The sequence below is a fragment of the Hippocampus bargibanti genome, linkage group LG03, assembly GCF_051943395.1.
Source record: "Hippocampus bargibanti isolate YZ-2025 linkage group LG03, ASM5194339v1, whole genome shotgun sequence".
In the NCBI taxonomy this organism is placed as follows: domain Eukaryota; kingdom Metazoa; phylum Chordata; class Actinopteri; order Syngnathiformes; family Syngnathidae; genus Hippocampus; species Hippocampus bargibanti.
Genome location: NC_142736.1, coordinates 9,442,247 through 9,457,562, shown reverse-complemented (window position 1 = coordinate 9,457,562; position 15,316 = coordinate 9,442,247). Strand labels below are relative to the sequence as shown.

At 42.7% G+C, this 15,316-nt stretch overlaps 1 protein-coding gene across 1 annotated transcript in view; it reads left to right on the top strand.

The window, feature by feature from the left end:
* The window catches only part of dis3l (DIS3 like exosome 3'-5' exoribonuclease), a 53,804-nt gene that overhangs the window by 1,372 nt on the left and 37,116 nt on the right, over positions 1 to 15,316 (top strand). Inside the window, exons 2-8 of the mRNA XM_088991835.1 lie at positions 384 to 537; positions 3,837 to 3,965; positions 4,859 to 4,994; positions 7,810 to 7,977; positions 11,656 to 11,734; positions 11,889 to 12,068; positions 12,172 to 12,341. Coding sequence (XP_088847961.1) covers positions 384 to 537; positions 3,837 to 3,965; positions 4,859 to 4,994; positions 7,810 to 7,977; positions 11,656 to 11,734; positions 11,889 to 12,068; positions 12,172 to 12,341 — 1,016 coding nt within the window. The remainder of the gene's footprint in view (positions 1 to 383; positions 538 to 3,836; positions 3,966 to 4,858; positions 4,995 to 7,809; positions 7,978 to 11,655; positions 11,735 to 11,888; positions 12,069 to 12,171; positions 12,342 to 15,316) is intronic.

The following is a 15,316-nucleotide window of genomic DNA, read 5'->3' as shown; positions in this document are numbered from 1 at the left end:
ACTGTATGTGGTATTTTTTTTCTTTTGAATGGAATTTAACAAAGACTTTGGAACACCATGCTGCAGTGAAGTTCGTGCAAACTACAACCATAACAATGAAAAATATAAAATAGCTACAAATGCAATACCAACATTTGCATTTACAAATATTATATAAGTATGGAATGCTCTCACTTTGTATGGAGCTCCTAAAATTAGATGACACAGGTGATGTTTTAGTGGTGACAAGTGACTGTCTCCACCAGTGCAAGTTATCACGGTTGGAGTATCAGAGCTGATTTAAAGAAAGTAAATACATGTATAGCAAATATTAAATAATCCAGTCGCTGCCTGGTAAAGAGTGGAAAAATTCTTCCTTTTGAATCCCTATCAAACCTTCACAGATGGAAAAGTATTGCCAGGAGATTTGACCCACTATGTGGTGCCTGATGTGGGTGTGGTGGTTGACTACCAGGAGATTTTGGAGTTCAGAGAGTTGCAGGGAATCATCTACACCCAGACAGCCTGCCAAGCCGCCTATCACTGCAAAGGACGCAGGTGTGGACACTTTTTTTCCAATTTATCATCATTCTAGTTTACATAGCACTTAAGTGTGTTGGCTTTATTTTCTGGTCTTGAATAGCTACACAACACGACAACGAGGTTCCCGGTACTCAACGGTGGTTCGGTCAAGTAAAATTTAAAAAGTAGTAGATCGCTCACTCTATTACAAACCACCAACAATTGTCTTTGCCTTCCTTGTCACGTTTTTTTCTTCGCCGAACTAAATAAAGTACACAGAACAAACAGAAAAGTATACAGTAAAGTCTCGTTATATCGATATCGGATATATCGATAGTCCCGGTTATATCGATACTATTTCTATGAACGCACGGAGAAAATTACATGCAAACAGGGTCGGATATATCGATAGTCCCGGTTATATCGATATTTTTTCGGACTCCCTTGAATATCGATATAATGAGACTTTACTGTATTTATATAGGGGACAAAAATGTTAATATGGATAATGAAAGTGATAATCTTATGTGGTGGGGGTGGAATGATAGGCGAGCATCATATTGTTCTGTGTCTGGAGAGATAGAACAGCCTGTGTTGAAGTTGTTCTGCCTGTTTATATAGAATGAAAGGTAAGAAAAATACTGTTTGTGGGTGTGCGTGTGTGTGCGTGCATGCGTGTGCTATCAAGTACTGAGTAGCTGGCGATTAAATCAAAATGTAGGACCAAACCAACACACTGTCATTACTTTGATAGAGACAAAAAAGTTGGATTTGAGAGACAGTTGCAATCCGTAATCTTCACATTATTTTGTCTCATCAATCTAATTCTTTCTCATTAAACTTGCTTCAGTATACGGTATCCTTTTTGACAACATAGCCTAACCTTAGGAGTTTATAAAAATTTTCATGCAGTAACAGTAAGGCAGACACAATTTCCGAGAACATTTAGAATCCAACATTGAATTGAGTAATTTCTTATTCATGGAGTTAGGCAACTGCAGACTTGCAGATCCACGTGTGTGCGTGCGTGTGTGTGTGTTGCAGTTGTCGACTGGTTGCCATGGTGATGTTTCATCGGTCAGAAGAAGTTGAAAGAGTCCTCGCAGTTGGTTATTAAAATTTAGGGGTCAGGACTGATGACTAAACTCTTAAAGGACAACCAACGTCACTTTTTTGTTTTTTAACATAAAATATAGCTATATGCGGTGGAATCTTATTAAAATACGCTCAGTAGAAGTCATTTGAAGCCATTTTACAAATTATGGACACAACTTGTCCTGAGACATCGGTTGTCCTTTAAGTTTTAAGTCATTTCAAACTTTAACATAGGACAAAATTAAATTTCAATATAAACAGTAAAACCACATTTTTTTATACAAGGCAATTGTGCTGTTGACGAGCCTGATGAATATAGTTGAAATAAGAAGTCCTACTTGACTGGTTTCCTTGCAATATGTCGAATGTTTCTGCTTACTGCGGTTTCCTAAAATGTTGCATCATTCATCTGATGACGTTTTCCTTCTTACAACGTGAGATGGATACAGTTGGTTGAGTTCATGCTGATGTAATACCAGATCAGAGATTACATTGTCCCTTGAACACATAGGATCGATGGAAAAACAACATATGTGACTGAAGAACTTATTTTGTCTCGGACCAGTTTGCAGTTACGTCTTCCCTCGGCGAGCCATTGCGACAGTGGAATCTAGTGAATGTTTAATTATTTATCATTACATTGTTTTATTACTTGTGCACAACATATCAAATTAGTGGATTTCTAGTTTTCCGTGATTTTACAAACTTTTGTTGTTTTCACTAAAATATTGTCTTTATATTTAATTGTAATTCAATCCACTTGAAACATGAAGCGTTAATAATAATAATAATAATACATTTCATTTATAAGAGCCTTTTAAAACTCTCAAGGACACTTTACAGTCACAGGATATTTTTCTGCAGGTGAGCAGCCGCAACCACACGCACCTGCATTCACTCAACCCGGTAGTAACATAAAGTTGATATACACCAATTTTGTTCATTATTGTTATTATTTTGTATGTTATTTCTTATTTTTATCTCATTTCTTTTCTTTCTTATATGGCACAGTGAACAGAACATTGCATATTGGATTGGGTTTGCCTTTATTAGTCTCGCAGTGGAGAAATTTACATTTCACAGCAGCAAACTTTATGATAGGAATGAAAGTAGAAAAACAAAATACATAAGCTGCTGGAAAGGCAGCCACTCATGCGGCGCCATATTGAAGTCAAAAGAACAAAAAAAAAAACTAAATAACAAATAATATGATAACTCAAAGGCACAGAGAGTCATTCATTCTTAAGCACTCTCTGTACCGTCTTTGTTACATGAAGCAATTCTAGATGAAAGAGGAGAGGTCAAAGTGTCCTTTTCACCATTGGATCAGAGACGTCATGGTGCAATGTGCACGTCTACTACGAGCTAAATGTTGAAAGAAAACACAAGGCTGTAGCATCCATTGACAAGAAGAGATTGTCTCATATCTCCTGTCCCACGTAAATCCACTTCGATTCCAAGCCGCGACAGTTCCACAGATGCATTGGCACTCTGCGCTGACGCACCTTTCTTGTCAATGCGGGCTCCTAAAGCCATGCATCCATCCAGCCACAGACTTTCCAACAGCGCCGACCTTTCCGCTGAACAAAGTGGGGCTGTGAAAATGCTGCCCATGACAGACGCAAAAAAGCACAATCTCCCCAGAGCTGTCCAGCAAGGACAGTCAAATGACAACGACATTCTGTCTGTTCAAAAACAGTACTGGCATATTCGTGCTGCCGAAAAGGCGCAATCGCTCAGCACAGTCTCTTCCTTGATGAATGCCGTGGCCAAAAATTCTGTGAAACAATCCGTATCCGTTCCACACGACGCACAACAACATAGAGTGGCAAAAGAAAACACAAAAACAAGATAAAAACTTATGTGGAAGTGCAAGAAATGTAATACGTTTTATTGAGATGGTTATTTTATGTATGTTCTGTTTTGATGTCCGGAACAGATGATGTTCAATGTACTAAAACATATGACCATGTTTTACCTTTTCTTACTGTTAAAAATTAAAAAAAATGTTTACAAAAAAGTTGATATACACCGGATGTGATGATCGTAACACATCCAAATGATTGATTTATTACCCAGCGCTGATTCATTTGCTAATCCATTCGGTGTCACTAATTATTTCGTCATCTCTACGACCACCTGCACATACTACTTTCCTCTTGTTTATATAAGGCAAAAACATTTTATTTGAAAATGATTTTTGCTTCTTTGTCTCATGTTTTTTTTCTCCCTCTGGGTAGGCTATACAACCGATTGCGAAACCTGCTCAAAGACCCCAGACATGACTGTGTTCTGTTTGCGAATGAATTCCAAGAGTTTTCTTTCAGTCAGCGGGAGAATGGTGACAGTCAAGAAACGTGGCAGACCAGGTGAGTCGCTCCTGAAAAACCAGACACCCTACGTTGTGTTCAAACCACAACCGGTACACTGTTGGTGTGTACAGTTATCAATCAAGTGTTGCAAAGAAGACTGAAGTATTGAGCGAACAACTGTACTTTTTGCCTTCAGCATGCTGCACATTTTACTGCTAACCTACAATATGTTCTCACTGTTTTTTGCCTTGTTATGATTGCCAGCCAAAATCTGACTTTTCACCGACACAGATTGAAACCAAATGTCTCTTTTATAGAGAACGATCAATCTCAGTCTCAGCTCCTGCACCATGCTAGATCGATGCAAAGTCTGCAACAAGAAGTCGCTAGTTTTTCCGGTGGTGTGGGTTAGGTGATCAACACTTAGACTCTTGCATTGAGCAAATACCATTGCTATGTGAATATGGTTTTGGTGTTCCATTGCAAAAGGTAAAAGAACAGAGGCTAGTTGGTGTCCGGCCTTGAAGATTGATTGAAGATTCGGTTAAAAGACTTTTGAGGCCGGCTGAAACTTTTGCTGGCCAATATCCAAAACATCTGTTATCTGGACTTTACCCTGGATGAAAAATACACCAGAATGCTAGCATTCCTATCTGCCTTTGCGTCATCTTTTAAAAATAATTTCCATTTGTATTTTATTCAGATAACCAAAATGGTTTTTCAGTTGTAATTATTTCATTACTTTCAAGCCCAGTTTTCTACAATTGTACAATGGGTTCAATCAAATATAGTTGAAATACGACTACTGGGTTCTGCACCGCTGTTTGAAAAAGTCATCTGCAATAGTTGTAATTAATAGTGTCAGTATTCGTTTGTAAATGAATGTACGTGTTTCCATTTCATTCACAGCATAGAGGGTGTAGTGACTTCATGTTTGTTTGTGTGTGCAGGTGTGTGTACTCTGCAGCAGTTTGGTACTATAACCACCTAGCTGGTATGATGGATATCGTGATGATAACAGAAGACCAGGACACTATTGCTCAGTATAGCAGTCTCCACACTGGAGTGTACGTCATCTCTGTCCAGGTACTGGATTGAATACAGCCCGGTTTCTCACATTACGGCAATGTACTACGTACAGCAGGGGGTCACTAATCTTTTTTGTAGCTGAGAGCTACTTCTTGACTATGGATTTGTGGTTCACACTTCCAGTTTGATACACACACGTACACACACACACACACACACACACACACACACACACACACACACACACACACACACACACACTACACGCGCACACAGTTTTTGAGAAATACCGTTGCTGTGTCAACTCGCTGTTGGCCAATGTAACACAATTTTTTCATCTATCAAGCCGAACAATTTGGTTGGGGAATTGAAGAAACACAAACTCTAACCAGATGAAAACATGTCAAAAAGAAAAGATAATGCTTTACTTTTGGACCGCAGAGCCTTCTTATGCTTTCTGTCATTTTCTTTCTCGCATAAAAACTGCCAAAATTAATCCATACTATCTGCCTGAGTCATTTACATAAATAATATGATGTTGGCAGATAGTGTGGATTATAATGGATTATTTTAATCAGCGTTGTGAGTGGCCATGGACATAAGAAGAACGGCTGCACTCGGAAGGAGTGTGAAGTTATGCAGCTATCACAATTGGGCCCGGAAAATTACTTTTGTTATGATGCGATGTGGCTAATGATATCATTAGGGCAAGGGTGAAAAAATAATCTGCTAACATGGCAAAGTTGACCAAAACAACATCAAAATGAGTGTCATGGCTATTACTCGAGTAATCAACTAATCAGGTAGTGGTAATGAAGGTTTGTGAGTGACATTAAACGTTAGTGACATTCATTTATGTGTAGACATGTTCCAGCCCGGTGGTCCAATCGTTAGTGCGTCAACCTCACAGTGCAGAATCCAGCTTCGTCCTACCTATGTAGAGTTTGCATTTTCTCCTGAGCTTGTGTGGGTTTTCTCCCAGGGCTGCCGTTTCCTCCTACAACCCAACAACATGCATGGCAGACTGATTGAACAATTTACATGTATATCAGACTCATACCTCCAGGTATGTATGAGTCTGAGCGTGGATGATTGTTTGTCTCTGTGTGCCCTGTGATTGGCTTGCAACCAGTTCAGGGTGTCCCCCGCCTACTGCCCTTATACGGCTGGGATAGGCTACAGCACCCCCCACGAACCTTGTGAGGATAAGCGGATCGTAAAATGGATGAATGGATAGACTGATCGTGTTTATAAATTCTGTCACTTAGTTTCTATAAATGACATCCATTTCCAAAAATGTCTTCGATTGTCGTTTTCAAATGATCACTAGTGATGGGAAAATGACACATCATGAATCAATGAGACTTTACACACACTTTCACTTTTTGGCCAATGCATCATGGGGCCTCATTTGCGCCCTCATGTGGATAATAAATGCCTTGACACAGACAGTGATTAAAACTTTAATTACATTTAAAATTTAATTAAAATGTATGGAAGAGGATAAGGGCCAATGAAGAAAATATAATAGACATGGCAGGATTCTCACCTTTATCTCAGAATTCAGACTTTAAATTGAGAATCCTCACTTTAAAGCCAGAATTTTGAGATCAAAGTCAGGGTTCTGAGAATAATAATAACAATAATACATTTCATTTAGAAGCGCCTTTCAAAACTAAGTCAGACTTCTGAGATAAAACTGAGAATTGTGCCAACTTCATTTTTTTCTTAGCTAGCTCTCTCTTGCATAAACATGGCAGGGAGTTGTGACGTGAATGAATGCGCCTGTGTTCCTTGAACGAATAATTGCTCTACTTAAGACATTGACACACAAACACTGAACAAGAGACACCTTTCATTTCATTTCATTTTTCATTTTTGTTGAAGGGAAGGTGTTCGGTTCTTTAGAACAAATTTTACACTTCGCCCTTTAAAATATCATCAAGTAGAAGACGTTAAAATGAGGGATACACCTTGTTGTCACAGTAGTTTACATTATATATTCGCACTGGTTATTGTAACTTGTACCATTTTAGGAGAGATCTGCTCAAAATGATCCCAGACAGTGGATGTTCTCTTCTTTTTCGTTGTGAACGGTGAGTCCAATGCAGAACAAATCCGATTGAAGATCAGTGTCAGGCATCAGTTCATTGCCGTTTCCTTGAACCATTTTGTTTCGAATCTTCGAGTGGGTGGTGACGTTGAAAACCTGTCTCGCGAGGCATCGGCGCAGCCATGTGCGTTCTAAGGCTTTGGGTGTGGCCACAGGCAAAATCGACCGATGCCTCGACTTCACTCACTCACTTCGCAAATGCTTTCACCTGTTTATTCAGCACAGGCCTCGGAGCCTCGGCACAGTCGGGCTCATCACTAATGATCACTAATACATAATTCCTAGAAAATCACAATGCCCCATCAACAGTGAGCTATTTTTGGAGCAAGCCATCTTGGTGACCTGTCGGAGAGTGCATACAACAGCCTTTTAGTTAAGATCACCACCTTTATTTCGTTTGGTGTTGATAATATGCATTAACAATGCTTCGTATTTGGAGGTTTTCTGCTACATTTTTAGTCAGGGCCTTTCGGACAAGAGTTGAATCATAAATTGCCAAAACAATGGAAATGTTGTATGTGTTTCTTTAATTCAGGAAATTCATGACTGATTATCAAATCAGTTCCTTTTTCTGTTGGATTGGTGAGGGACCTGTAACCATCTATTTGCTTAGAAACGCCATTTGCCATTTTGTGCTCTCTGAAACCCCTTAGACGAGTAAAACATGGTTAGAAAGCTCCGTCTAGTAGTATAGTAGAGCAAGCTACTGTCATTTGCCACGATGCATAGTACAAACCTGATAATTGTGTCATTTCCTAGGAGTATTTGCAAAACTTCTGGTCAGAGCTACGGGCAGCTCATGAATTGTACAGCTCGATTTGCCAGGCCCTACAGCAGAAGGAAAGCGAGTGCACTGAAAAAGAGTTTACTGACCATCTACCAGCTGAAATCTTGGAGGCTGGTATCAAATCTGGACGCTATATTCAGGTACCGCATCTCTTTTTGTGTTGAAGTTGTACTTGTGCATCTTAAAGCATCAAGAGTTCAATGATGCAGAGCTTTATTCAGTTTGAGGAAAAAAACGTTTTAAGATATCTGATGTTTTACAAATTGCATATGGAGCTCAGTTCAAAATATAATTATTTTGCAAATTTGACCTTGTTTTCTGTGTTTTGTCCTATGTGTGTTTGGTAATCACAAAATGTTTTCCTGCTTCAGCTTTTCGCTTGTTAAATTTGATTCAAAAAGATGACCTGGACAAAATTTGGATATAGGACTTTTCCACACAGTGTCTATGTTATCTTAACTGAGACCGGCTCCCTTGGTCATATGACACAATGCTTGATGAATTGGCACCGGAGGAGCTGCTTTTAACATTAAAACAGCCACATTGTGCATTTTTTTCACAATTGGTAACAAAGTTCCAAAGGTGTCTTCATTAAATTTTGTACATTCCAGTGCTTCCTTGTTGTCAAGTGACACCTCCATGCTACCTAGTTTGCCAAGTTGTGACCTTGCTACATTAAGGAACAGCTTGTTTACAGTCAAATTTTCGACTACGGGGGACAAAAATTTACTTTGTAAAGTTTCGTCCGTGATCTGCGGTCAGGCATGCAGAGGCCCAACTATTATGTATACAAAAGCAATTAAAAACTCAATATCAGTTAGTCCACAGATCCAGTCACTGTATGTAAAGTCATTATTGTGTTGCATCCTTGTGGTCCTTCCTGTAATTTTTAATGTAGTTATATTCTCAGTCCTCTTATCAAAGCTAGTCATTTGCGTTGACCAAATAATCACAGCAGATGTTCAAAATTCATGATTTAGTGAATTATTGGTTGCATTATCTCATGCAGTCAATGAAGCCACTCGCCATCATAAAAGTGCATTCAATTTTGTTCAGGCATGAATGTAATCTCTTTTCCTCTCATTTGATGACATCCTAGTCACCTAAATGACTGCATGCCACCATTTATTCAATTAATTAGCATTAAAAATTATGTAGTTATGTATTTTTCCTTTTTATTTTATGATCTGTACTACTTTTTACTTGTTGGAGTTGGACTCCAGCCCAGCGGATTCGGCGGGGGTGAGGCAAGTTACAGCAGTGGTGGAAAGTCAGGGCCTGCAAGGCCTTCTATGCTCGCCTAAAAGTAGCTGAATCACAGACTGACTGTTAATTATATTTTGTCAATGAATTCTTGTTAAATAATTCCAAATTGTCTTTCAGCTTGCTTTCATTGCTTTTCCTCTGCTGTGCTGCTTACAGATGTGTGTTTTCATATTTAAGCTTTGAACCACTATCATTGTTACTACTATCAGAAATCTACCTGGATGCCGTCACAATCAGTTCTGCGGGCCCTGTCGCATAAAATGTGCCGATCAAACGGTTCCTTGTTCCTTCCCTGTTGACAACCCAAAAGGTTGACCAGCAACTGCTTGCAGGTGTTGGTCAACGTCAGAGTTTTCGCAAACTATGATTGACTATTCACAAGCCATGTCTGGACATTAGGGATATATATATATATATATATATATATATATATATATATATATATATATATATATATATATATATATATATATATATATATATAGGGCCGATACTACCAGTAAGACTTTAGTTCGCTGACGGAGCATCTTGGATAAGAAGCGAAACGTCCGACACCTTCAAAAAAGTACAGATGACAGCTGAAGAAACCTTCTCATCGATGGACCACTCCTGTACGACTGAGAGCTTACACAGACCTAGCCAATCATTGTTTGCAAAAACTGCTCTTATCACTAGCTACTAGTGAAAGGACCATCTTGGCCAGAGCTAGCACACAGTATCTGTAGCAAGATGCATAAGCAAATATATTGTGTTGATTTAATAGCAGTTTTGTCAACCAACAATTGCTGAAGGAGGCGAACAAATGGATTTGGTTGCAGATTTACTGTTACAGCTATTTTCAAGACAGACTTTTCAAGAAAAGATGGACATCATTAAGAAAAGGTCAGACAGTTATTTCCTGGCTAACAGTACCCTCTGGTAGACTTGTAGTGAATTACACCGCACTTTTTACAGTCACAGCTGTGGATTGATTCAGTTGTAGCACCACTACTGAAGGCCTAGCTACGAAATGCCCAGGTCGCCACTGTGTTACACCCTGTCATAATCACCAATAGTGGCTCCATATTGGAATGTGAGCACAGGAAAAAGATACAAACTCATCACAAATTAGAAAGGAAGTAGTCTCCCACTCGTTTGCTAGAAAATGAGTCAGCCCGAGTCTTAAAATATTCGGAAGGGCCGTCTGTAAACCCTGAATGCCTTATTGCTCTCCTTTAATTTAAAGACAAACAAAAACAAGCATCAATTTTCCTTAGGCACGGTGGCTCGGCTGATAAAATAAAACAATATGATCAATCATTGTATTGCCATCAATCTCAGTGAAAATGATTTCACAACATTGCATTACCATATTTTTTTTTTTACTGTTCAGGACAAAATCTTGACCACCTCCCGCTGTCAGATTTGTCTTGCGCTATAATAAAAAATAATTTCACAACGATTTTACAGAAAACACAAACCATAAAGGTTTATCTGCAAATAAATCCAGAAATGGTTAAAAAAGAAGTAAAGATTGTCAATTTCTGTTTTTATAGCAATCAACTTGCATCAGCACATCTATATAATGCTGAAGCATTTTAATTTGACCCAACTTGGCCAATACTGTTCACTGATGTGCAGACAGTGCATTTGTGACTTGAGTCATCTTCAGCTGACATCTCCATCAAATTCAGACACTGCGGAGACTATTGTAGTTGCATGGCTCATTATTTACCTCCGTTAATCACAAAAGTTACAAAGAAGGAAACGGAAAGCTCTCCTTTTAATGTCACAGGATGTACAATGCTGGTGCTTGCGGCATCAAATTCTGTGAATCGGTGGCTGCATTAAGCTGCACCTACTCTGAAGTGATTGTTCCCATTGGCTCATCAGCTAAGTGACATCAAAACATTTCTGCTGCTTCGGTCCTTTCTCATCTTCTCCCACCTACAGTGGCGTGTCTCCGTCATTCATCGGCAAAACAGACATCCGACAGTGACGGATTGACGGATATTCCGTTATTACTGAGGGAATGCCGACTTATGGTTATCACGACTGCACCACTTAATACAAAAATGTCCAAACCATTGTATGCGGGCCATTTGCGGCTTTCCATCATGCATTTTTTAGTGGTCAGTGGCATATGACTAAATTTGGCATTTTTTTTCATTTTGTGACACCATTTTATACCCACGAGGTGTCTCTGACAAGTGCAAGTCCACGTGTTTTATTACAAATCCAAATGTGAATGTATTTACTTGTATTTAGAAAATCTGTCTATTTGAATGTTGGCTGTGGCACCGAACAAAACCGGACATTGATCACTCCAATGACGTGATGTGTGATCTCAAATAATTGAAAAGGAACACCATCTCGACATGTTTTTGTGTTTTGACTATTTTGTGGCCTCATGACATCCATAGTGAGATCGTTATTGCTTTGCTTAAACTGTGGCATCCCTTTTATTTCAAACTTAAGTTTTGTAACCCAAGCCGACACATTTTGTCACCTTAAATCTTCCTATGCTCAACATCCAATCCAATCAATCACAACATCGCTCTCTGTTTGTTCAGGGAACTCTGAATGTCAACAAGCACAGAGCACAGACGGAAGCCTACGTCAGAACGGAGGGTCTCTCCAATAAAAATACAGGTACGGTGTTTCAGTGATCGAAATATATGGCCTTGTTTCAAAGATAGCTAAAATATATTGGGTCTTTGTTTTCTTTCCAGTCAAGAAACATTCTCTTGACTGACCTTAAGATTTAACTCCCCTGTATTCTCTGTCTGTCCCTCATCTGCTGTAGAGCTGAGCAGCGAGGTGTTGGTATATGGAAACAAGCATCGTAACAGGGCCGTACATGGTGACATGGTCGCGGTGGAGTTGTTGCCGAAGAGTGAATGGAGAGGGAAGGTTGGCGCTCTGACCGAAGGACAGCTGGAGGAAAAAAATGGAGACGACACACAAAGTCAGCCCATGCCGACAGGTGGGGCGCTCTCATCTCAAACTACTCAGTGCTTTTGTCCAAAGCAGTCCATATATTTCTCCTCCATGTTTTAACTTCAATGTCGGAATCATAAAACTTGCAGGATACGTCGTGGGGATATTGCAGAGGAATTGGAGGGACTATGTGGTCACATTTCCTCTAAGAGAGAGCACACAGTCCCAGAGCAGGAATTCTCAGCGCATCATCACTGTGCCTTGGGACTATCGCATCCCAAAGATCCGCATCAGCACGCAGCAGGCCGACGCCTTGCAGGTCCACTTTGAATTTTACAGTGGTGAAACCCAACCAGAAAAGTGTTTCGTAAATTGAGTTGGAATTTAGATTTTGAACTGTTAATTTGATTTCAGCCTCCATCCATCCATCCATCCATCTTCTGCCGCTTATCCGAGGTCGGGTCGCGGGGGCAGCAGCTTTAGTAGGGAAGCCCAGACTTCCCTCTCCCCAGCCACTTCTTCTAGCTCGTCCTGGCGGATCCCGAGGCGTTCCCAAGCCAGCTGGGATACATAGTCTCTCCAGCGTGTCCTAGGTTGTCCCTGGGGTCTCCTGCCAGTGGGGCATGCTCGGGGCACCAGGGGGGCATCCTAATCAGATGCCCGAGCCACCTCATCTGGCTCCTTTCTATGTAGAGGAGAAGAGGCTCGACTCTGAGCCCCTCCCGGATGACGGAGCTTCTCTCCTTATCTCTAAGGGAGAGCCCGGACACCCTCCGGAGAAAGCTCATTTCGGCCGCTTACATCCGGGATCTCGTTCTTTCGGACACAACTCATAGCTCGTGACCATAGATGAGGGTTGCTTTGCTTTTTGGTTCAGCTCCTTTTTCACCACGACAGATCGGTACAAAGTCCACATCACAGCAGACGCCGCACCGATCCGCCTGTCGACCTCTCGCTCCCTCACACCTTCATTCGTGAACAAGACTCCCAGATACTTAAACTCCTCCACTTGAGGCAAAATCCCCTCCCGACCCGGAGTGGGCACTCCACCCTTTTCCGACTGAGAACCATTGTCTCAAATTCGGAGGTGCTGATTCTGATCCCAGCCGCTTCACATTCGGCTGCGAAACGCTCGAGAGAGAGTTGGAGAACTCCACTTGAAGGCCCCAACAGTACCACATCATCTGCAAAAAGCAGAGATGCTATACTCAGGCCACCAAAACGGAAACCTGAAACGCTTCGGCTGCGCCTATAAATGCTGTCCATAAAGGTTATGAACAGAATCAGTGACAAAGGGCAGCCTTGGCGGAGCCCAACCCTCACTGGAAACGATTCCGACTTACTGCCGGCAATGCGAACCAGACTCTGACATCATCGTCTCGGGACCGAACGGCCCGTATCAGGCGCTCCTGTATCCCAGACTCCCGAAGCGCCCTCCACAGAACTCCACGAAGGACACGGTCAAACGCTTTCTCCAAGTCCACAAAGCACATGTAGACTGGTTGGGCGAATTCCCATGCACCCTCGAGGACCCTGCTAAGGGTGTAGAGCTGGCCCACTGTTCCGCGGCCGGGACGAAAACCACACTGTTCCTCCTCAATCTTTCCAGGGAGGCTGAGGAGTGTGATCCCTTGGAGTTGGAACACACCCTCCGGTCCCCCTTTTTAAAAAGGGGGACCACCACCCCGGTCTGCCAATCCAGAGGCACTCTCCCCGATGACCACACAATTTTGCAGAGGCGTGTCAGCCAAGACAGCCCCACAACCAGAATTTCCTCGAAGCGGTCCGGAAGTCGGCTTCCATGGCCTCACCGAACTCTTCCCATGCCCGTGTTTTTGTCTCGGCGACCACCGAGGCTACATTCCGCTTGGCTAATCGATACCTGTCAGCTGTCTCAGGGGTCCCACAGGCCATATAGGCCCGATAGGACTCCTTCAGCTTTACGGCATCCCTTACTACTGACGTCCACCAGCGAGTACGGGGGTTGCGGCCACGACAGGCACCAACCATCTTACGGCCACAACTCCGATTTGCCGCTTCAGCAAGGGAGGTACGGAACATGGTGCATTCGGACTCAATGTCCCCCACCTACCCCGGGACATGTGTAAACTTCTGCCGGAGATGGGAGTTGAAACTCCTTCTGACAGAGGATTCCACCAGACGTTCCCAACAAACCCTCACAACACGTTTGGGTCTGCCAGGTCGGACTGGCGTCTTCCCCCACCAACGGAGCCTACTCACCACCAGGTGATCAGTTGACAGCTCCGCCCCTCTCTTCACTCAAGTGTCCAAAACATGAGGCCGCAAATCCGATGATACAACTACAAAGTCAATCATAGAACTGCGACCAAGGGTGTCCTGGTGCCACGTGCACATATGGACACCCTTATGTTTGAATAAAGAGTTTGTGATAGACAATCCGTGTCGAGCACAGAAGTCGAATAACAAAACATCACTCCTGTTCTGATCGGGGGGGCGTTCCTCCCAATCAGGTCTCACTGTCATTGCCCACATGAGCATTGAAATCTCCCAGCAGAACAAGGGAGTCCCCAGGGGGAGCGCTCTCCAGCAGACTCCCTATGGTCTCCAAAAAGGATGGGTACACTGAACTGCTGTTTGGTGCATATGCATAGACAACAGTCAGAACCTGTCCCCCCACCCGAAGGCGGAGGGAAGCAACCCTTTTGTCTACCGGGGTGAATCCCAACGTACTGGCGGCGAGCCGGGGGGCAATAAGTATGTCGACACCTGCTCTACGCCTCTCACCGTGGGCAACTCCAGAGTGGAAGAGAGTCCAACCCCTCTCGAGAGTGCTGGTACCAGAACCCAGGCTGTGTGTGGAGGCAAGCCCAACTATGTCTAGTCGGAACTTTTCGACCTCATGCACCAGCTCGGGCTCCTTCCCTGTAAAAGGTGACGTTCCATGTCCCAAGAGCTAGCTTCTGCAGTCGAGGGGCCCCGCCTTTGGCTGTCGCCCAGCTCACAATGCACCCGACCCCTCTGGCCCCTCCCATGGGTGGTGAGCCCGGGAGAAGGGGGAGCCACGTTTCCTCTTCGGGCCGAGCCCGACCGGGCCCCATGGGTGTAGGCCCGGCCACCAGGCGCTCGCCAACGAGCCCCATCTCCAGGCCTGGGTCCTGAGAGGGGCCCCGGTGACCCGCGTCCGGACAAGGGAAAACCAAGTCCATTTATGTCCATATAGGGTCTTTTGAGTCGTACTTTGTCTGGTCCCTCACCCATGACCTGTTTGCCATGGGTGACCCTGCCAGGGGCATAAAGCCCCAGACAACCTAG